Raw genomic sequence first — 23052 nt, 5'->3', positions numbered from 1 at the left:
GTACTCTGAACTGGTGTTTGGTGCATAGGCACAAACAACAGTCAGGACCTGTCCCCCCACCCGAAGGCGGAGGGAGGCTACCCTCTCCTCCACCGGGGTGAACCCCAACGTACAGGCGCCGAGCCGGGGGGCAATAATTATACCCACACCTGCTCGGCGCCTCTCACCGTGGGCAACTCCAGAGTGGAAGAGAGTCCAACCCCTCTCGAGAGGACTGGTACCAGAGCCCAAGCTGTGTGTGGTGGCGAGTCCGACTATATCTAGTCGGAACTTCTCGACCTCACACACCAGCTCGGGCTCCTTCCCTGCCAGAGAGGTGACATTCCACGTCCCTAGAGCCAGCTTCTGTAGCCGGGGATCGGATAACCAAGGTCCCCGCCTTCGGCCACCGCCCAGCTCACACTGCACCCGACCCATATGGCCCCTCCCACAGGTGGTGAGCCCATGGGAAGGGGGACCCACGTTACCCTTTCGGGCTGTGCCCGGCCGGGCCCCATGGGTGCAGGCCCGGCCACCAGGCGCTCGCCTTCGAGCCCCACCACCAGGCCTCGGCTCCAGTGGGGGGGCTCGGTGACCCGCGTCCGGGCAAGGGAAAACAAAGTCCATTGTTTGTCGTCATCATTAGGGTCTTTGAGCTGTGCTTTGTCTGGTCCCTCACCTAGGACCTGTTTGCCATGGGTGACCCTGCCAGGGGCATAAAGCCCCAGACAACTTAGCTCCTAGGATCACTGGGACACACAAACCCCTCCACCACGACAAGGTGACGGCTCAAGGAGGGGGTAAGCCATTTATTTTAGGGGTAATGTAAGAATATTTTGAAATGTTAGTAAAGTGTTTTGAAATCATAGTTTGTGGTATGGTTATACTTTAAACTATGAATAATAAGCAATTATAAACATTTTGGGGGATTCAATTACTTGTAGCTTTTCACTATTTGAGGCAGAGCTCGGTCGCTATACCCCATGAATAGCGAGGATTTACTGTACACAATATACTGTATAAATTTTTTCACATATTTAAAATGTTTCCAGAGTCAAAATACACACTGGATTAAAAAAAAACATAGCAGACTTTACATCCACTTGTCACACTCTGGTTGAAATAACTTGTCTTTGGGACAAAATGCCAAAGATGGCTTTCATTCCCGTGACGAGTGGGGGTGGTGCGAGGGCATTGCGATGAAGCAAGGGCTACTCCGTTTTGCCAACGAAGCGACTTTTCCAACCGCTGGAGTGACTATTATTTCCCCCAAAAAGTGATTAGCAACAAATTTAGGGATTGTTTTTGTTATTGGAGACATTCAGAATCTTGGGGGTGGTTTTGTCTCGTTCCACGACAATTGGGGGCAGCGCTCGGCATTGCAAAGGTGTGGTCTTCTCAACGTTGCCAACTTTGTGACTTTTTTCGACCCATCGAGCAATGATTTTTCCAAAAACTGACTAGCAACAAATTGAGTGGCTTTTTTTTAATGTTATTAGAGACTCAGAGAAGTGGTTCTGTTTCCCTTCCATTAGGACTGGAGCTAGGGCAATGAAGCGAGAGCTACTCAGTGTTGCCAACCAAGTGACTTTTCCAACCCCTGGAGTGACTATTTTTTCAAAAACAGTGACAAGCAACGAATCTAACCATTTCGTTTTTTTTCTGATGTTATTGGAGACTTCTGGAGACTCTGTTATGTTACTCTTGGGGTGTGGCTTTTGTCTTGTTAGTAGGACAACCAATGTGGCACTCTTGCATTGCACTTTTCCGAACTATAACCCAACTATATTTCCGAGAGTGACTCGAAACAAATCGAGAGACTTTTTTTGTTATAAGAGACTCCTAGACTTTGTTTCGTTACCATGAGGAGTGGAGCTAGGGCATTATGATGAAGCTAGAGTTGCCAATGTAGCTGCATTTAGCCACTCTTTTCCACCCACTTCCTGGAAGACTTTTTAGTTTAATTTGTGATTACCATCATTCATTTGGCATTTTCGGACAAACGCTGCACGTCAAATTCCACCTGCCCTGACAATCGACACCTCTGTTCGCCCCACAGATTTGCAAGCACGAGCTGAAAACGAGTCGCCACACCTGCTACAGGAGGCTACAGCTGTGGCCCGTGACACAAAAAGTCCACAGAAATGGCGAAGGTTAAAAGGTCGTCACCTCTCCGCCGCTCTGTCTTCTCAGCAGCACCGCCGCACCCCCCACTCCCCCCTCCCTCGGTTTTAAACAGGGTAGTGTAACAGCGCCCCGTGTCACAAGTATGTTCATCAACCGGCTCATGTCCACACAGCTGGACGTGATTTAACGCAGGGGTCAAGGTCAGGGAGCAGATGGATTTTTCGGTGACCATTTCGTGCGGACACCAGGAGCTTGATTAGCCTTTTTTTCCCGCTGGCTCAGACCTCTGGAACTTTGACTGGAGCTTAAACAAATTACAGCTCAGTCACACATATGCAAGCTCTGGGATTTTCCATTTAGAGAGAAAGTCTCAAGGTCAGTGGTATTCTGAGTAACATTTTCGTGTTTTACTTCTGTGACTTCCTGTTTTGGGTGTCTCATGTTTGTTGTCTAATTTGAAGAAAAAATAAACCACTTTGAGCAGGGCATGTACGCTAGTGAGGTCGCTTACGGCGCCTCGTTCTTGGTTGTGATTCGGTTCATGTCACGGCGAGAATGACGGTGTCGAAGAAAAAACAAATTTTTGCTCCGATGCTCGTACCGCTTCTGGGGAGACTCCCTCGACTCTCTCTGGAGGAGGCAGTTTCTAAAAAGTGGATTTCTATAATCCTGCAGGTATTTTGTAAAACCAGGTCAATATGTTCTTTTTCACAGAATAAGTCTTTGTTTAATGTTTGAATTAGTTTTGGATTGAGTTGAATGCAGAAGAAGCACTGCAAATATTTCCAAAGGTTCCAAACTATCACATATTTGGAAATATATCCAGTGAATAAAATCTATACCTGGTGGATTAGAAGACAGCTGATATATACTGGCAAGAGTGATGAAAGTTTGAAGCCCTCCTTTGATTGATCTCTGTGTCAGTGTTTAGAGTTGTTGCATCAGGTGGGCTTGAAAACACAAATATTTAATATATATATATATATATAATATGGACACTTAATAATAATAATAATGATGGAGTGAATGAATAATAATAATAATTTTCAGTACCACTTATCCTCACATCAGGCTCGCCTATCCCAGCCGACTCTGGGCGAAAGGCAGGATACACCCTGGACTGATCGCCAGCCAATCGCAGGGCCCATATAAACAAAAAAGCATTCGCACTCACATTCACACCTACGGACAATTTTGAGTCTTCAATTAATATACCATGCATGTGTTTGGGATGTGAGGAAACTGGAGTAACCCAGAGAAAACCCACGCAGGCACAGGGAAAACATGCAAACGCCACACAGGTGAGGCCAGATTTGAACCCGGGCCTCAGAACTGTTTGGCAGATGTGCTAACCAGTCGTACACCGTGCCGCCCTCTTTATAATAATAATTAATATTGGATTCATATTGCGCCTTTCATGACACCCAAGGATGTTTACTAATAAACAAAAAAAAAAAAGGTGTTGACTGTTTATTGCGGGAGCTGATGTCCATGCAACGGTCAACCACAGAAATGGGATGCTGTCCATCGCCGCAGAACTGCGGTTAGGCCCCAGTGTGAGCCTCGTCAGCCGTAGTGGGGATGGCGATGAAGTCCATAGGCCTTCACCAAGACCGAGCTCTCCGCGGCAGGCGGCGTCCGACAGCCGAGCGCGAGGAGCTGAGCGGATCTTCATGTGCTACAACTGGAGGGGTTTGCGACCGCAGCAGATAGAATGGGAGAAAGTTGAGCGGGATCCAACACAGCAGGGCAGATGATGAATGCTGCACTAGCCAGACAGCCTACTAGCTAGCTAGAAAGGATGCAGCCGGAACCTGCCAGGATCCACGGCATCACAGACAGGTGTAAACCAACCCAAGCGCTACCTTTGGCCACCGTACGGCAATGGATCCTGGTTAAAAGTAAGACATTTTAAAACCAAAAAGATAAAACTCCGGCGGGAGAAGCGCCAGCCAAATGCGCCAGCATGGTGAGTTTGCATTTCTAATGAAATATAGTGAATAAACTGAGTTCTGAAATGTTTTCCTTTTACTCTGTGACTTTCTCTTTGGGGTGTCGGATGTTTGTTGTATTTTTTATGTGGATGTTCCTGGTGTCAGAGGTTGGATGGGCAGTTATGACTTTTTCTTGTTTTACTTCTTTTACTTACTGTTCTGCGTGCCGGACGTTTGTTGTCTAATTTCTGTGATGTTCAGGATGTCTGACATTGGATGGACCGTTATGAAATGTTTTCGTTTTACTCTGTGACTTACTGTGTTGGGTGCTGGACATTGGATGGACAGTTATGACATAGTACTAGTAGTAGTACTATTACCACTTCTTCCAGTATGACTTCTCCTATCACTACGGCACAACCCCTACTGAAAAAGAAACAGATTAATCATGGTGTACTGCACTGACAAGGGTTATCAGTCCTTCACTATGCCCTCTGTTTACTCTGGCTTCCCCCCTCCCCACCCCTCACAACCCTGAGATGACAACCACCCCCCTTGTGGCTTAACGCTGCACTTTTCCAAAGCAGGTGCGAGGGGGGTGCTGAGTAAGCCAAACCTGATTTTTGGGGGCCTGCTCTAGAATGTCAATGGAATCCTTCCAACCGGGGCTTCTTGACCTGCAATCAAAGCGCCATGACTTTCAGAGAGAAGGGGGCGGGATGGTGGGACGGGGGCTGGGGTCCGAATAAGCACATGTTACCCATCCACCTGCGCACTGACAGGCAGACGGGCTGTGTCATAACAATCCCAAACACCCCTGTGCCCTTGCATAACCTTTGGCAACCCCCATCCCACTCCAGATGACCCTTGGAGACCCCCGCGGCCATCTGTTACAGGGCTTTGGGGATGTGTTGATTGGCTTGGGGGGTGGAGAGGGTTGATGGGTGGGGTTGGGGGCACGTGTATTGCTAATAGGTACTGAAGAGCTTTTGACAGAACTTGGTTCTGAGACGCAAATCATTGATCATTTGAGAAGCCTTGTGCTTCGTAATGTATGTAGACGTCTGTATGGGAGGGGAAAATAAGTATTATGGTACAGACAGACAAGGGAGTTGGGGAGGGGGCACTATGTAATTGCAGTTCAGATTTTATTTTTTTTAATCAGACCACTATTTCTTCTTCTTCTACCACTACTATTACCATTATTGTTACCACTACTACAACTACCACCTCCTACTACTACGACCACCACTACGACTCCTACAACTCCGACTACCACTACTTCGACTAAGATTACTACTACTTCCACTACTACCACTACCACCAGTACAACTACCACTTCCTTGTATGACTACTACTACTACCACTATTACCACTACTGCCATAAGTACTATTATCATACTATCATACTGCTACCACCTCATTGTACTACTAGACAAGAATAGATTGTTCAAGTTACTGTAGAAGAAGGGTTTGGTAACAGAAAAATGTAATATCTCAACATTATTATTTATTATTCTGACAATTTGGAATTTGGGTAGTGATTCTCGCAAAAATCATGGAAGTTGACGAGCATGATTTGCTTTCGTGGGCCACATCTGGCCCCCGGGGCTTGAGTTTGACACCAATGCTATAGGTTGACGGTATGACATCGATTTAGATTCTGAGGCACCAACATAACATAACAGGGAGTCACAAAATCACATGATGACATGCCATCTCTCATCAGAGGGAAAAGAAACATAATAGAAATAACGTGCATATACTGTATGTACTGTATATTATTAGGTTTTGTATGCACATATGCTGACTGACTACCCTTTTTCCTTGACTCTTGGGAAAACACTTTGGTGGTTGCAAATGAATGAATGGCATCTCTGTCAGAGCATTTAAGCCACTTGAGTGTTGTTGATTTTACCCAGAACCAGAAGCAAGAAACTTGCTTGACATTTATTGGCAAAAATCAGACCACTGAACATTTGTAGCCGTTTTAATTGTACATTCCTTCACATCTTAGTAGAAGTGGTGCACGGGGCCAATACACATTAGACATTTTATCTTCTGATTTGCACTCCATCTGGCTAAGTGTGTATGTATTCAGTTGGCTGCAGGACGCCTGACACCCTGCTCTCGCTGCAAATGGTGACATGTTTCCATGTGAGAAATGTCAACAGGCTTCATCAAAGAAAAAAAGATGCATTTAATGCAGCTTTGACTATCACACTTTTGCCAGCCAGTCTTACATCTAATTTTCACATTTTATGGTATACCTGGCAGAAAAAAAAAATAAAGTTGCTAGGAATCAGATGGAAGTATCACTGAACTGACATTATCTGAAAAAGTGTTTCCTAAACTTATATACTGTACATACATATTGACAATTAGAAAAAGCTCACGCCACACAACCAAACATAAATGTCACAATAAATGTAAACAATGAATTAAAGATGGATTTAAACAGGTCAAGTAGAAGAGCATTTAATTGTTCAGCCTGTCACCTATACAAAGGTGCAGACCCTTTCCAAAAAAATTAGACTATCATGGAAAATTGTATTTATTTCCATAATTCCATTCAAAAAGTTAAACTATCATTGATAATAGATTCAGGGCCCACAATTTAAACCATTTCAAGAATTTATTTGTTTATTTTTACATAATTTGGGCTTCCATCTCATAAAACCCACAAAATCGGGAATTCAAAAACATTTGAATACTGTGAAGAAATCAGACCAAATTTTGCAGGCCATAAATGTTTTAAACTGAGTGTCACTCACTAATCATCTACAAAACTCAAAGCACCTGCACAGGTTTCCCCAGGTGTCATTAAATTGCTTCCGTTTTTTTCAATTGTCTCCGTTGGGTTCAATATGGGGAAGACTGCAGACTTGACAACAGGCCAGAAGACCATCATTGATACCCTCCATAGGATGGGTAAAGTTCATAGCTAAGGAGACTGACTGTTCATAGAGTGCTGTGTCCAAGCATATCAATGGAAAGTCTAGTGGAAGGACAAAATGTGGCAGAAGATGATGCACCAGCAAAAGAGATGACTGGGCTTCAGCGGATTATCAAACAGAGAAGAAAATGGATGGATGGATGGATGGATGGATATTCTCCATTTTGGAAAGGGTCTGTATGTTGAAGTGAGGGGAACAGCTTCATTTAGACAGGCAAACCCTTGTCTAATAGAAAAAAGTGCATTTGCCGTTTTGTAGCATCTGTAGACATTTACAAACCTTTTTGGTTGGTGGTCAATTGCTAGAAGATTTTGGCTATTCCTGATGGGTCTCTGTCCCTGTCCCCAACAAATAGGGGCAGGTTCACTGTACATTATTTGTAATGAATTAATAATAATTCTTGGACCATTGAAGTGAAACTGGATCATTTCCAATTTAAAATCCAGGTATCTCAATAAAACCTCTCTGAATGGCGCTTGCTCAAAGTCAATGGGTGGGCTAGGTGATTATACAATCGCAATTAATGATCACGGGAAATTTCACGTGGATCACAGTTATCAGCTGCATGTGTAATTACTTCATCAAACATGGTGCAAATGAGCATGACAAAAGTCGAAGTCCTTTTCCTGCTCCGCTTTCGTTTGCAAGTTGTAAAAGTAAATGCCATAACCGAACATGGAGATAAACGTGGAGCCGAAGGCAACAAAATACAACCCCAATTCCAATCAAGTTGGGACATTGTGTTAAACATAAATAAAAAGAGAATAAAATTATTTGCAAATCATGTTCGACATATATTTAATTGAATACATGACAAAGACAAAATATTTAATGTTCAAACTACTAAGCCACGCTGTTGTAACACGTGCAGAATGTGGTTTGGCATTGTCTTGCTGAAATAAGCAGGGGCGTCCATGATAAAGATGTTGCTTGGATGGCAGCATATGTTTCTCCAAAACCTGTATGTACCATTCAGCATTAATGGTGCCTTCACAGATGTGTAAGTTACCCATGCCATTGGCACTAACACAGCCCCATACCATCACAGATACTGGCTTTTGAACTTTGCGTCCATAACAGTCCGGATGGTTCTTTTCCTCTTTGGCCTGCAGGACACAACGTCCACAATTTCCCAAAACAATTTGAAATGTGGACTCGTCGGACCACTGAACACTTTTCCACTTTGCATCAGTCCATCTCAGATGAGCTCGGGCCCAGAGAAGCCGGCGGCGTTTCTGGGTGTTGTTGATAAATGGCTTTTGCTTTGCATAGTAGAGTTTCAAGTTGCACTTACGGATGTAGCGCCGAACTGTATTTACTGACATTGGTTTTCTGAAGTGTTCCTGAGCTCATGTGGTGATATCCTTGACACATTGATGTCGGTTTTTGATGCAGTGCTGCCTGAGGGATCGAAGGTCATGGGCATTCAATGTTGGTTTTGGGCCTTGCCGCTTACATGCAGTGATTTCTCCAGATTCTCTGAAACTTTTGATGATATTATCGACCGTAGATAATGAAATCCCTAAATTCTTTGCAATTGTTCGTTGAGGAAAATTGTCCTTAAACTGTTCGACTATTTTCTCACGCACGTGTTGTATATACCCCATCTTTGCTTGTGAATGACTGAGCGATTCAGGGAAGCTCCTTTTATACCCAATCATGCCATCCACCGTTCCCAATTAGCCCGTTCACCTGTGGGATGTTCCAAACAGGTGTTTGATGAGCATTTCTCAACTTTCTCCGTGTTTTTTGCCACCTCTCCCATCTTTTTTGGAACATATTGCAGCCATAGAATTCTAAGATAATGATTATTTGCTAAAAACAAGTTTATCAGTTTGAACATTAAATATCTTGTCTTTGTAGTGTATTCAATTAAATATAGGTTGAACATGATTTGCAAATCATCATTGGGGTTGGAGTTGTCAGCCCTGACTTGGAGTTATCCTCCGATGTTGACGCTATTTTAACCAGAGAACACACTCAATGTTGGTTGCGTGGCGGTATAGCCAAAGCGACATGGGGCAATGCTATTAAATAGTGCAAGTTATGTTCATGGCCTCAAAAAGGGGTAACACAATGAACCTGTTTCTTTAATTGAAGACGTACCACGCAACCTTTATCTTGCAAGCCTTTGTATAACAAAATTATTCAGGACTGTAAACTACTGCAATGTTTTTTTGTATTTTTCTGCATTTGTTTTCACTATTGATTGAAAATTGTTCTTATATTTTGCTATACGTATACATATTTTATTTGCCTTATTTGCTTAGTATGCTAATATAATGTTGGAGTTACTGTTTTAAATTTTGACCAAAGGAGTCTTGTTAGCAAAACATGTTAATAAAATGTTGAACTGATCTTTAGCTTCTTTAGTTTTCAGTAGACATGCTTTAAATAATCGAGATCGGGCGATATTAAAAAATAAATTGGGATTTTTATTTTTTTATATTATTAAAAAGAAAAATTGCCATATGCCCCAGCCCTACCAGTGGCTACTTTAATTACAGTGATTTACAACAAATCTTTTCGTGGTGTTTGTGGAGACTGTGAAACTGTACAGATTAGCGTTAGCTAAGAGAACCATTTGGCTTCCCGCCATGTGCTTTGCTGAGCACAGTGAGTGACGCCATCAAGTGACGCAGGACAAATGATGTCACAATCATGTCTTTTGTTTTTATTGGCCCACAGTTGGAGTTACAGCTCTGATAACTTGCTTTAGCAGTGCAGAGATTCCCATACGTAGTTAAGCACTTTTTGAATGATTAGAAAAGTAGTTCCAAACCACTGTGCCGCAATTTCACTTAAGTTTTCCAAAAAACATAGGCAATTTGCTACAGATCAAGAACTCACCAAGACATTTGGGAGTTGAGACTGATTCAAGACCAAGACCGAGACAAGCCGAGACCGTGACAAGACCAAGTCCGTAAAAATCCATTTTACAAACCATGCCAAGGTTGAACATACCAGGATCTTAGAACAGCCAAGATGTATTTGACTCAACTCAACTGTTATTTATATAGCACTTTAAGAATAACTGCAGCTGCAAAGTACTGTACATAAGACTTTAACATACTTCCTTGACCATTTACTACTTTCCTGTTAGTCAGGGCTTTGGCCCAACGTTTGGCATTTAAAGCATTACAGAAAGAGCTTCAAAAAAACGTGAATAGGTGGGGGTTTACTTTAAAAATCAGTATGTCACGTGCACATATTCTCTCAGCAGGAGACAAGGTTTCTGCACACATTACATCATCATGTAATAATGATGTTGAGACAAAGAGGTAATGCAGTAAACATGCCTGCCGCGACTGCCCTGCCCTCCAAACCCCTCCACCACCACCATGTCTCCCCTGCTTAGGTCGTCCACTTACTGTCCAAGAGGGCAAGGTCAGATGTCTATGTTATGAAAAAAAAGGTGTCAAAATCACAGCCATAAAGTAGGCGAAACACTAGGAGGCAAAACAGAAACCAGAAGCACACGCAGATTAAAAGGATTACACCCTTGTCACGCACCCTCTCCACCCCAAAATAGACCATCTAATCCCCCCACCCCACAACACATTTTAGTCATCAGGACCCCTGTGGAGAACCGTTTTAAGTCACAACCCTATTCAGTGGTGTGAGGGGCCTGGAAACCACTGGAAACTTCCACGCAGGAAGAATTACAAAGGATTCGTGTGTTATTTGTCCCCCTAAACTAAAGGATATGTTTTAAGATATAAGTATTACAATGTAAATTCAATATTATAAGCATTTTAGTAACTTACACTGTCAAGCGAATGTGTCTTTGCAAGAGTATTAGGGAAAACAATAAAAACATAATGACTTAATCTTGCAAGACTTAATTCCTGACCATTCAGTAAATGTAGAAAATGATTGGTTAGGTCAAATCAAGAGTTAAGACATGTTTGGCAATGATGCGTCTGTGGCGTGTATTAAAGGGAAACAGTGACATCATGAGGAGGAAATGTGTTATTACAGTAACATGCAGTTAAACCTATTGCATTCCGGGTCAAATTGACCTATTTTAATGTTAATAATTATAATAATAAATAATAATAATAATAATAATAAATTCAAATGTACTTTTGGGGATTAATAAAGCCCCATGATGAAATGGAAACAGAAAATAGATGTTGTTCCGACAAACAACCAAAAAGAAGGATTTAATAATCAGCCTTTACTTTCATTGACACCTCCCCTCAAAAAAAAAAAAAAGAAAACTAAACTTTTTTACAGTAAAAAGAGGGCAGAATAACAATACAAATATTTTTAGGTGCAGAATAAAACAAATTGAAAAATATGTCAAAAAATGATTTTCTTTGAGAGCGGGTCAAGGGTTAAGCACTTGTAGTAAATTCGACAAATATACAAGAGATGTTTTTTTTTTTTTTTTTGTAAAGGAGGCAAACACCTTTTTTTTTTTTTTTGGAACTGCTTTTTATTTGTATTTTTCCATCAGAAATAGTGAAAGCCATACATACAATGTAGCAAACCAAATATGACAATGCTCTCTATACAAACATTGGAGCTCAGTGATTCTCTGCAGTCCAACATGGACTGATGGGGTGGGTGGGCGTCTTCATCTGGGCAAAGGGACGGCATACATTCTTGTCCAGTCCACTCCTCTTTTCTCAACATGCACTTGCAAGCATTTACTGAATACTGTTTTCTTTGTTATGATTGAAATGTAACAAATGTCTCATAAGACCATGATGTTGTTTATGCCGTTATAACACTTTTCATGCAGTAATCTGATAATAAATACCGCTGCCATTGTATTTAAAAAAATGCATTTTTAAGTGCTCAAGCTTTTTTTTTTTTTTTTTTTGTAGAATTTCAATGGCTGAATTATTATTATTCGGGATTCAGTGCAGGCCTTAAAACTAACATGCATTAAATATGTACTGTATGTGTCAATCTTACTGCCAAATGCAAAAGCATAAAAAATTGTTTTTTTTTTAGGTTCTCTGGGTTCAGATTGATACAGTTAAAACACTGTATTAGATTTAGAATTACATACGCCTTGTAATGATCCCTGTCTGCCACAAGAGAACAACCACTGACTAGACGAGTGTTTCCCAACCTTTATTGAGCCAAGGCACATTATGACATGAGAAAAAAAATCTCATGGCACGCCACCAAATGAACCAAAATGTCACAAAAAGTATATATGGTGAAATAATCGCAAATTTACTGATTAATGGTGAAATGTGAGCCCGTTAAATTGAATACAAAGCTATTATTCTCTTGTATGAATGGCAACAGGTGTATTCACAGGTTACTTTTACCTTCTGTCATCTCGGGGAAGAGCATTTCATTCTTTTGCCTGTCACTATACGTCACTGGCGTAGATGGATGAACATAGACACATTATTGATCGTAAATAAAACAAATCATTTTCAGACCAATGAAATGACATTTCACACTAATGTGTCGCGGCAACGAGGTTGGGAATCACTAGACCAAACTGTTTTGATGGTAATATTCTCCTTATTTCTATAAAGTGGAAACATAATTCCGACTGAAGTTAAGCGCTCGAGTTGGACAATGGATTATGTTGGCTTTTCTTTACAATAAGTCAAATTTTGGACTCATACAAAACATGGCGGAAAAAACAGTTTTACTATACTATGAAAATAAATCAGTGATACACTCACTTTAATCCCTATAATATTTGAATTAACTATATTTTTTTTAAAAAAAGCATTCTGTTCTTGTTTCTGTGTTCTTTTTGCATACCTTTTTACATAATACATGTATACAAGAGAGCATCACGCAACAAAGCAAAAATAAATATCTTCACTGGAAGTTTTCTTTATATATTCATATCTGTATGTATCTATATATAGCTTAGTTTTGCGTAAGGTGTGAATGTATAGTTTGACCAGCTGGTGCAGCGCTATAGACAGATTTTAAACAAAACAAAAGATAAAATAAAGAACAGTGTAATGGCACAGCGCTTTTCTATAAAGCCACTTACACACATAGAAAACACTTTTTTACCCTTGTGTATTGTGAAAATAATAGAAGGTGAGGAATGAATTGCATTTTTGTGTGATTTTGAGTTTTCAGTTCTATGGGCAGTACTGATGTGCCTTGAGCTGTATTACTATATTAAACAGGTCACAACGTGTGAAATCAGAATTTTGCACATTTGTTTAGGGATAATTAAGAAAGCCTAGCTGAATGATCTGGTTTTTTAATTAGTTTTTTTGTTTTGGTTTTATTTTTAATTAAAAAAAGCTGATTTATAAAAAGAAAGTCAGGCACCATACTGTATGTCTCCTAACATCAGTCCAAGTATTTACACGCAGCATATAGTAGGCTGTAAAAAGCAAAAACAAAAAAACACCCCTGTAACATTGTTTTCGCGAGCAGTCAATGGTGCGTCATTGACCTACAGTATCATCAGTACATACAGAATGTAACAATCCAGCAGCCATATTTGTTTTTACAAAAGAACACTTCCAAACTTGACCCACTGTGCAAGCCCTGACTACTTTTTTGTTTGTTTGCTTGTTTTTGTGTTGTTGGTTTTTTTTTGTGTTTTTTTTTTTTTTTTTTTTTTTACAAAAACTCTTTGGTTGACCTCAAAAAGTTAAGATTTACAATCCACCAAGGTCACACAACTTGACTTTTTTCTTCTTGTGAATACACAAAACTATAGAACCCCAGGAATGACATGAGAGGGAAAATAATTGTGGCCACAAAAGAGTACTGTTTACTGTACATACTATGTATTTTGTGCATTTTGCTTTTTATAAACGGATCTGCAGGCTTACTTGGCCAAAATTACATTGTACCTGTACAATGACAACAAAGATATCTATCCCCGTATATTGTTTTGAGCTCGGCCTCTACATAGCAACTGCGTGGCCACAAATTTGTAATGTGCATGTTATGTCTTTTTCATGTCCCCAAATTACCATTTTGTGTGCACACTATACAGTAATTCTCTACATATTCGCTATTGGCGATATAAGAATTCACCTTTTGCCAGCTATTCGCTGAAAAATCTTTGAGGGGACATCGGTGAATTTCCCTTTTTTTGTGCTCTTTCTGAAACGCCCTAAGTTGCTACAAGCTAAGTAGTTGTCAAGGAAGCACAGCATGTTGACGTGATACATCTCGATTGAGAGACAAGCTTTGAATGTCAGGGAGGAGCAATGTTTAGCCTGGGTTGTTACGGAGAGTCTTCAGGGTATTTAGATGTACACGCACCTCCGGTGCATTTCTTCCGAAATCAAATCTTCTATACTATAGCCCTATGTGCTTAAAGGGGATATATTTTGCCAGGCCAACATTTTCTAATATTTGGGGTGTAATATTTTCTTTATAGTCCCTCAGTAAATGTGAAATATGAATTAAAATTGTTCGTACATTCCTGAGTTCCAGATGTTTTTCTGCCGAGAGGCCTGAAATCAGGTCATTTGAATTTGTCAAGCTTATCTATGTCACTAGGGAAGGTCTCTGCCTACCTCTCCGCTCTAGCGCTGTCAACATAACAAACGTGTGCTCTCACAAGTGGGTCTTTTACGCAGAGGCAACCAATCAGAGGAAAGAGGGTGGTCTTAGCCAAACATGGACAAAGCGGATACAAAACTGGGTCAAACAGAAGTAGCTGTCAGAGGAGCCTTTTCTGGACACTCGTATGACAAAACCAATATCATTTTTAAAAAATGAAATTGGGACTTTTATACTAAGTCCATGTTAGAGAGACACTCTATGGAGGTCTAAATAGCCAAAATACGGGACCTTTAAATGTAATGTTGTACAGTGGGTTTGAAATTATATTAAATGTCATAATTTGTGGTATCTTTAATGTTAGATTTTTTTTTTTGGTGTTGGTTACTCATGCTTTTTCACCCTGACACTGATGGGGGTTTACTCTATCTACAGTAGAGTGGCCACAATTACATTCCCCCCATGTTATGGCTGGGATTTTGTTCTAACAAACTACATATGAACATTTTGCACTCACGCCGTCCAAACGTTTCCCTTCCAGGGAGACCCAAAGTGCCTCCCGTCCCATTGTCCTGCCCAGCTACGCCCCCTTTCTGCACTTCCTCAGGTTCACTCTGGAGTCCGTCCCAAAAGAAAGGCACAAGCAAGAAGCACGCACACACGCACAGCCACAAAAATGCGCTTACACGCCAAGAAACAACACTAAGTGTCCACAGAGAAAGGGAGTGTCCGTCATTCAAAGGAGGGGAAAAGTCACCAAAGGCATTTGGGGGGGGAGGGGGAAAAAGTGCCAGGGTTTCCTTGAACGCGCTCATCGCTTTTGCAAAGTAACCATCCTGGTGACAAAGTTGACAATCGCGCTGGCCGGCTGCTCGGGGTCCATCTCAGCGAAGAGGTGGCTCACGTTGTCCGTTGTGCTTCCCTGTTTGCGTGCCACGAAACCAAACAACCTGGAAAGACAGATTGTTGGGATCGACTGTTCATGAAAAATAGTGCATTTGTTGGAATAGAAATAATATCTGTGTTTATCACTTACATGGCTGTACCCCCTTCTGGCTTGTTCCACCTGTAAAGATTTTAATCAAATGTTTTTATACAACAATACAAATGAATAAACATTTGTGCATTTGTTTTTCGTGGAAGCTTTTGCATTATGTTCTCTGTTTAGTACTTAGTAGTAGTCTGTTAGTGTTTTAAGTTTCAGCTGCCACGGGTTAGAATGGAGAAAAACTGATAGTGTAGCCACCATCATCCCGTGACCTCAACCCTATTGAGAACTGGGAATTGTATTTTAATTTGATTTGAAAAAAATGCCTTTGTCATTGTGGTGATTTTGTTCCATAAAATCTAGATAGATGCTATTATGATCGTTGACTATTGAGGAAAATGAACTTTTGTTCCTTTGTGCATATGCCTAATAATTTGGAACACACTGGGGATATAACGTGATTCTTTACACTTGTTAACTATAAAACGTATCAATCACTAGAATAGAATTAGAATCTGTACTCACTTTCTGTCCTGAGGGTCAATATCACAGAATGTGACAGTGTTGCAAGGATAGTGGCGCCGGAAGAAAAGCCTGAAAACAAAAAGTGCAATGTTACTGAATGAAAACAGATGATCCACTGCATTGATTCGACAGTTTTGACCGTCCTGCTATGTTCGTTTCTTTGGTACACATTACGATACTCATTTTGGTTCAATGTTAATGGGTCCATGGGACCCGCTGATTGTTTAGCAATCCCCACAAATGATTTAAAATAAAAATACAGTATATAGATCATTGAAAAGAAAGAAAAAAGTAAAATAAGCCTAGAGGTGGTTGATCTTGCTTTGTTGTCTTCAATTTATAAACTTTAAAAGGGTCCACTGGCCCTGTGTTTTGGTCCCGAAGACCGCTAAATTGGAGCTTGCTTCCCACACCTGATCAGGAGCTATTGAGCACAACTGGGTTCGTCTCCCACACGTAGTGACAATCGGACAAGCTGAAGGTATAGTATATAAGGAAAGGACGGTGGAAGGGTATTTGGTTTTTGTCTCAATTGCTTGGATGTCTTCAGGGAACATCAGTTGGCGTTTTGAATTTGTGTGTACAAGGAGGTTGATTGTTTTTCCTACTTAACTACCAGTTTTCGCCATTGTCGCATTTGGCTTGCGGTCATTTTGATAGAATAAGTGAAATGCTGGGGTGAATTTTATTCTCCCTTATTTCTTCCAGAAAACAGTCAGAACCCATTTGTTAAGAACATTTACTTGTTTTTATTTTTCAGTTTCCCAACCTGCGACCCTGTACAATAGTTTGTTCTCAGGGGAAACGTAACACCTGCAACTTAACAGGACGTCTAAATAAACTATCAACAATATAGCACAGTTAGGAATTGTCCTCATAAATGATCTTTTTGATACAATACACATTACGTACTGCATATACAGGTATATTTAGTGTATTTAAAATCCATCTTTTGAAAGCAGTACACCATTCTTGATCTATGTTAAGAGGTAGGCGCAATTCCCATTCACAATCGCCACATGACTAACTGCATGGCAACCAGGCCAGGGTGTAGTGCACCCTTTGCTGAACTTGACAACCGGTACAGTAAACCACCACTATTTGCCGGAGATAGGGTATTTCATATAATTTCTAACTCATTTTACAATGTTACCCTTTAAAGTCAATGAGTTAAAGACTATTTGATTTGGAAAAAAATGCAGTTTTTAATAGCTACTCATCGGAACAAAAATATACACATACAGCAAAGACTCTATGGACCTGCCACTAACAACCCAGGCCAAACTTCACTCCTCCCCAACATACAAAGATCAACCAGGGCTTGGGCCTCCTTATGGCAATTTAGGGCATTACAGAAAGCACTAAACCGCAAATTAGTGCTATTCAGCAAATAGCTAAGGATGGGTTCTGCATTGGGCAGCACAGTGACCGACTGATTGGCACATCTGCTTCACAGTTCTCGGGACCGGGGTTCAGGTCCTGACTTTCCTGTGTGGACTTTGCATGTTCTCCCCGTGCCTGCGTGGGTTTTCTCCGGGCACTCCGGTTTCCTCCCACATCCCAAAAACATGCATGGTAGGTTAAGTGAAGACTCTAAATTCCCCGTAGGTGTGAATGTGTGTGCGAATGGTTGTTTGTTTCTATGTGCCCTGCGATTAGCTGGCGACCAGTTCAGGAAAATGGATGGATGGATGGGTTCTGCTTAAACAAAACAAAAAATGCAAAAGGGGGGATTCATGAGTAGTGAACTGCAACTAGGCGAGGGTTTACTGAATAGTAAATGGATGGATGGACAAGTCAAATTAAATTTTCTACAGTGGCGAAGGTCTGGTAAGAATGAAAGAAACAGAAGTTAAACATACTTCCTCTGGTTGTCAGTCAGTGTGATGCCTTGCGAAGACACCTTGAAGTGCACAACGGTGGCAGTAGATGGAGAAGCAGCGGCGGCCAGTGTCTCAGATATGGCCTTCGCAATGGCCTGGGGGCCCGTCAGTGACTCCATATCCACAGAGTTAATGTAGAGCACGTTGCATGCTAGGATTTAAAGGAGATTTTCCAAACCGTTAGTAAATACGCATTGAGGACTTCAGGTAAGAACAATAATCCCATGCAACTTTTGGTTTTCATTAGTGTGCATGCTTTCTGGGACAAAGCTGAGGCCAGACATTTTTGAAGAAGGAAATCCATTCAAATCATTCCACAAAAGAGAATTTGGCGTGTTATACAACAGTGGTTCTCAAACTGGGGTCCCCATGAGTCCGCAAGATAAGCTAAACCATGTTGCATCATTTTAAAAAAAAAAGTGCATACAAACATATTGGGACTGGCATACCAATTGAAAAAAAACCCCATTGAAACCAATTACTCCTCCCCACCTTGACTTTGGGCCAATTAAGCAAATAAGGGACATATACCTGTAATCACATAAATCTGATCTCTCAGCATGAATATAGTCTGTTTTCAAGTACAAATGGTATATATTTTTTCGACAATATGGTCCTATTTTCCAAAATATTAATCATGATGATGATAATAGTTGTATTTTCTAAATTAACTTATTAAAATGTGACTTTCTTTCTTCAAACTCTGGTTTCAATATCATAATACTCTAAATGGAAAACTGTGTTTATTCTCTTGAGATTACGACTTTTCATCGTAACAAAATCTTTATTCATCTTTATTCCTGCAAAGTTTACAACTTTTTTTTCTTGAAAAAAATTGTAAATTTATTCTCATATTGCTTTTTTCTCCAAAAAAAAAAAAAAAAAGTGAATTTGCCCTAACATTACAACTTTTCTCTTTGGAGTGTTGTTATGTTTAAAGGACAATAAGATTTTGAGGGGTTCCTTGGAAAAAAAACTCCCCTGTAAGCAGTCCTTAGACCCCACAAGTTTGAGAACCCCTGTTATACAAGCCTCGGAACACTAATGTTATGAGACAACATCGAAAGACTTGAAGGAAGTTATTTTAACAGAACCATGAACTATTTGATGTCATTTCCACACATAAAGTGTACAAACTGCAAACATAGGATGCACATTCCAGATGAAGGTTTCCAAATGCACTAAAAGTGCACAGTGTTTTACCATGGGACTCGGCTGGGACCCTCTGCACTGGGATAACAAGGACGTCGGCTTGTCAGAGTGAGTCAGAATGAACAATTACTGCCTTTTAACGTGATATGACAAAAGTGTAAAAGTGGATTTCTGTCATGTACCTGCTCCTTGTTTCAGTCGATCAGCCAGCGGATTTGTTTTCACAACTTCTGGCTCTTCCTCAAGGAGATCTAATATAAGAGAAGAGTTAGGTTATCCTTTTTTGGCGCATTGCCTTGAAAATCCACTTGACCTCCATTTTTCTTCTTGGTCAACAGTACAAAAGCAAAACAAAAGTTGCAAGCAGCGATTAGCACCCAAAGTTTGATACCATGGTATAGCAAACATGCCATTGTCAATGAAAAAATGTTTTGCGATTCTGTGTCGCCCATTTGCCGAGGACAGGTACTTCCGACTGTGGCTGATTTGGGCGAATTTCCTGTTAGGATTTCTCCCAAGTACGAGCCCTGGAGTTCGCCGGAAATGGCTGTTTCTAACCAGTATTGGCGACTTCCTGTTAATTTCTTGGTATGGGTCTTTGAGGCTTTTTTTGTGCGTCCTGTTATAATACTGTAGACATCCATTCATTTTCCATACCGCTTATCCTCACTAGGGTCGTGTGCATGGTGGAGCTTATCCCAGCAAACTTCAGGCAAGAGGCGGGGTACACCCTGAACTGGTCGCCAGCCAATCACAGCGCACATATTGACAAACAACCATTCGCACTCACATTCACACCTACGGGGAATTTAGAGTCTTCACTTAACCTACCTTGCATGTTTTTGGGATGTGGGAGAAAAACAGAGTACCCAGAGAAAACCCACGCAGGCACAGGGAGAACATGCAAACTCCACACAGGCGAGGCCGGATTTGAACCCCGGAAGCAGATGTGCTAATCATTCTTCCACCATGCCGCCTACTGGAAACATGTCCACCCAATTTGGTGTTGATCGGGATTTTTTTTCTAATTTTCCAGAGTGCGCTACTGAGGGAATTTTTCCGAAATGGTGGATTCAAACAAAAATGGGCTAATGGTTGTCCATTTCCAGGCATGATTCTTTTGTTATGATGTCAATCGATGGAACTGGTGTGGGGTGCCTAATTTGGCACTCCTGAATGAGGTTTGTGTGAGGTCAAGTTCAGGACCTCATAAAATAACTATTTTCATTAAAATACAGACGCCTGCAAAATAAGGTGTGTTTTGGGTCATGTTGAAGCCCCCAAATTGGTGATTGAGTGGTTATAAGAAAAAAAACCTAAAAAAGTGATTCAAAGAGGGCCTGAAAATATTATGAATGTACCCTTTAACATCTCTCGCCAATGGAATGCACAAACCTGTGGTAGGGATGAGCAGTTTGCAGGGCAGCGCCAGTGGCGTGATGGCATGTTGGTAGACCAAAGCAGACAGACAGCCTGAAAGAAGACAAACACTAGTTTGACTACTAGACATGTAAAGGCAATAGGCTAGCTGGTTCTCACTAACCAAAGTATGGCTCATTGGGACAACCCTTCAGTTTCACTCCTTTAGGGCTGCTCTCAATCAGGAAATGCCTCACCAGCTCATTGGTGATGTCACCTATGAGACCAAAAATCAAAGAGAGAGAGAGAAAAACAGATTTGTCTTAAAAAAATTCACTGTCTACGTCAGAGTAGCTCACATACCAGCTTTGTTTGCAACCCAGCTCACCTTTCTTGTTTTGATGTACTGAAGGTGGAGGCGAGGCTACCTTCATAGCCAAGCCATAAGCCCCCTTGAATGAGTGGCTATCCCGGATAACAAAGGCTCCAGGCTCTCTTTCTCTCAGCACATTAATTGCTAGAATATAGTGGAAGGTTTTACACAGTTGTTTGGGTTACCCATCAGTTTGGGTATATATAACCTGGATTGACGCTTACCTTGCTCTCTGGATATGTCGGGCTTGTACCAGAACTTTGAAGTATCTTGGACAAACTTTACATTCAGCCTGCTCTCAGGACCTCCATCTGCAATTAAAGATGATTTCAGCGAAACACAAATAGTTTGACTTGCGAAGTGCTGTTATAAAAAAAGCAAACACAAAAAAAAACGTCAATAGCGCTGACAAAATTTTATTTACATATGCATCACCACGCAAATCAAAAATGTTCTGCATTTCTAGTTAATTTGACAAATCTCTCTGTTACTTTTTACTTACGGAAGGTACTTAAGTACATTACATAGTCTGTACTTTTTTACTTTGATTTCTGTTTAGGATTTGAACCAGTACTACTACTTTTACCAGATTTTTTTTTTTCCATAAACACACAAGTATCTTTAGTTCTACTTAAGTACAGATTGTGAGTACTATTACCACCTCTGAGGAGAACACATAATGGCTATGGGTATAAGTTACCTGACTGTCACAAGAAAGTAGTGTGCTCAGAGAACATACAGTAAATACTGTAGGTCCTTACCAGGCATATTGAAGCGTGAGAAGTCTGAAAGTGTGTGGAAGTAGCTGGGATTGCTTCCTCCACTCATTGGTGACATGATCTGTCCATTCAATGAGCTATATGACAGTGATCCATTTGGTCTGTCGCCACTCGACATGCGCCTCTTTTCTGGAAGCTGAGGTTGAAAACCAGGCGTTGCACTCCCCTGTCGGAACCCAACGCCCATCCCCATCATTCCTGCATCCTGGTAAACTGCAGGGGAAACAGGGAAGGAGGGTGTAGGTGGTCCTTGGTACCCTGAGGAACTGCTCTGTCTGGACAGGTTTCCATGCCGCTCATCTGGCGTGGTATAGCCGCTGTGCATAGGGTGTCCGTCTAAACTCGGGCTCCTTTGAGACACCTGCGACACTGATGGGTGACGGCCCAATACTGGACTTCCATGGGATTGGGAAATAGATGGATGTCTGCTGAGCACTGGACTGCTTGGAATAGGTTGTCCCAGGGACGGCTGTCTGCTGAGGATCGGACTTTGATGAGCCTGTTGCCCAATAGAGGCCTGGCGGATGAGTACTTGGCTACTCTGACTTGCCTGAGGCTGATTGCGTCCAAGGATGGGACTGTCACTGAACCCCAGGATACCTGTCTCAAAGCCATTACCTGGTGATACTTTCTGACCCATGATGGAACCTTCCCGAAAAGCACTTGGGTGCTTCTCAAACACAGGACTGTCAGTAGAGGTTAGGATACATGTCCGGTGCTGCAACTGGGGACTTCCAGGGCTGTGTACAGTCTTGGAGGGTTCTGTGCAGGCAGGTTGGCCAGAATCTGAGGCTATATAGCTCCTTGTTTGGGTGTTGGGGTCAAGACTGGAGAGTATTGGAGTCGTGATGCCGAGGTAGGAGGATGTTGCAGAAATTGAATCGAGATGAGAGGAATTGGGAGAAGTGGATGCTTGGTATGAGGGCGTTGGAGTGGAGTATGCGCTCACTGCTGCCTGAGTGTGCAAACTTGAATCAGTAGTGGGTTGGGACGGAATGCTCAAGCTTCTCTCTACTAAGGCTGGATCGCTGGAAGAGAATTGAGAAATTGTGTTCATACAACAGATGGACATGTCTCCATTTAATTTCTTTGATAGTTACGTACGTTGAAACAAAAGATGTACATATTTTCATTAGGTCGCTTGGACTGAAAGTGTATGTGTATGTCTACTACTCACCCCAGTGAGCTCTGTATGGGGCTACTACTGGACAATGGGAAGTTCAGGGCATGGGAAACGGGACTTGGACTTCTCTGTTGCTCTCTAGTGTTTCCTTGAGGAATGACGCTTTGGGGTGCTGTGGGTTGCTCTCCGCCTGTAACAGCTGACCTTGCAACGGACTCCACATAACTTCTGGGTGCTGAATGTAAGAGAAAGGGTTTCATTATACGTAAACCACAGGTTCATGACAGATTTGCTGTCTCTCGCTGGTCTCTGTAGAATGGAATGAGATGTAAAAATTAGTAATTGTGGCTTTTAGTCAAAAGATGGCTTTGGACACAGTGAATGATATACAGAGCCTTACCAAAAA

The 23052-nt window shown here is 41.5% G+C and overlaps 1 protein-coding gene across 21 annotated transcripts in view; it reads right to left on the bottom strand.

The window, feature by feature from the left end:
- Positions 1–11412: 11412 nt before the first annotated feature.
- tns1b (tensin 1b) overlaps positions 11413–23052 on the bottom strand; it is a 164234-nt gene continuing 152594 nt past the window's right edge. For 15 of the 21 annotated variants that reach the window (XM_061692732.1, XM_061692730.1, XM_061692733.1 and 12 more), the window contains 12 exons: positions 22701–22881; positions 21506–22551; positions 20969–21055; positions 20760–20888; positions 20556–20648; positions 20408–20485; positions 19195–19263; positions 19064–19111; positions 17840–18011; positions 15978–16046; positions 15501–15530; positions 11413–15414 (listed from right to left, as the gene is read on the bottom strand). In XM_061692732.1, the coding sequence (XP_061548716.1) occupies positions 15276–15414; positions 15501–15530; positions 15978–16046; positions 17840–18011; positions 19064–19111; positions 19195–19263; positions 20408–20485; positions 20556–20648; positions 20760–20888; positions 20969–21055; positions 21506–22551; positions 22701–22881 (2141 nt within the window). In that variant the 3' untranslated portion in view covers positions 11413–15275. Of the gene's footprint in view, positions 15415–15500; positions 15531–15977; positions 16047–17839; positions 18012–19063; positions 19112–19194; positions 19264–20407; positions 20486–20555; positions 20649–20759; positions 20889–20968; positions 21056–21505; positions 22552–22700; positions 22882–23052 lie in introns of those variants that run through there. The other 6 variants (XM_061692734.1, XM_061692751.1, XM_061692750.1 and 3 more) reach the window with 3 other exon arrangements.

Source organism: Phycodurus eques, chromosome 12 (genome assembly GCF_024500275.1).
Source record: "Phycodurus eques isolate BA_2022a chromosome 12, UOR_Pequ_1.1, whole genome shotgun sequence".
NCBI lineage: Eukaryota > Metazoa > Chordata > Actinopteri > Syngnathiformes > Syngnathidae > Phycodurus > Phycodurus eques.
Note: the sequence above shows the minus strand (reverse complement) of the source record. Positions and strands in the feature narration are given on the sequence as shown.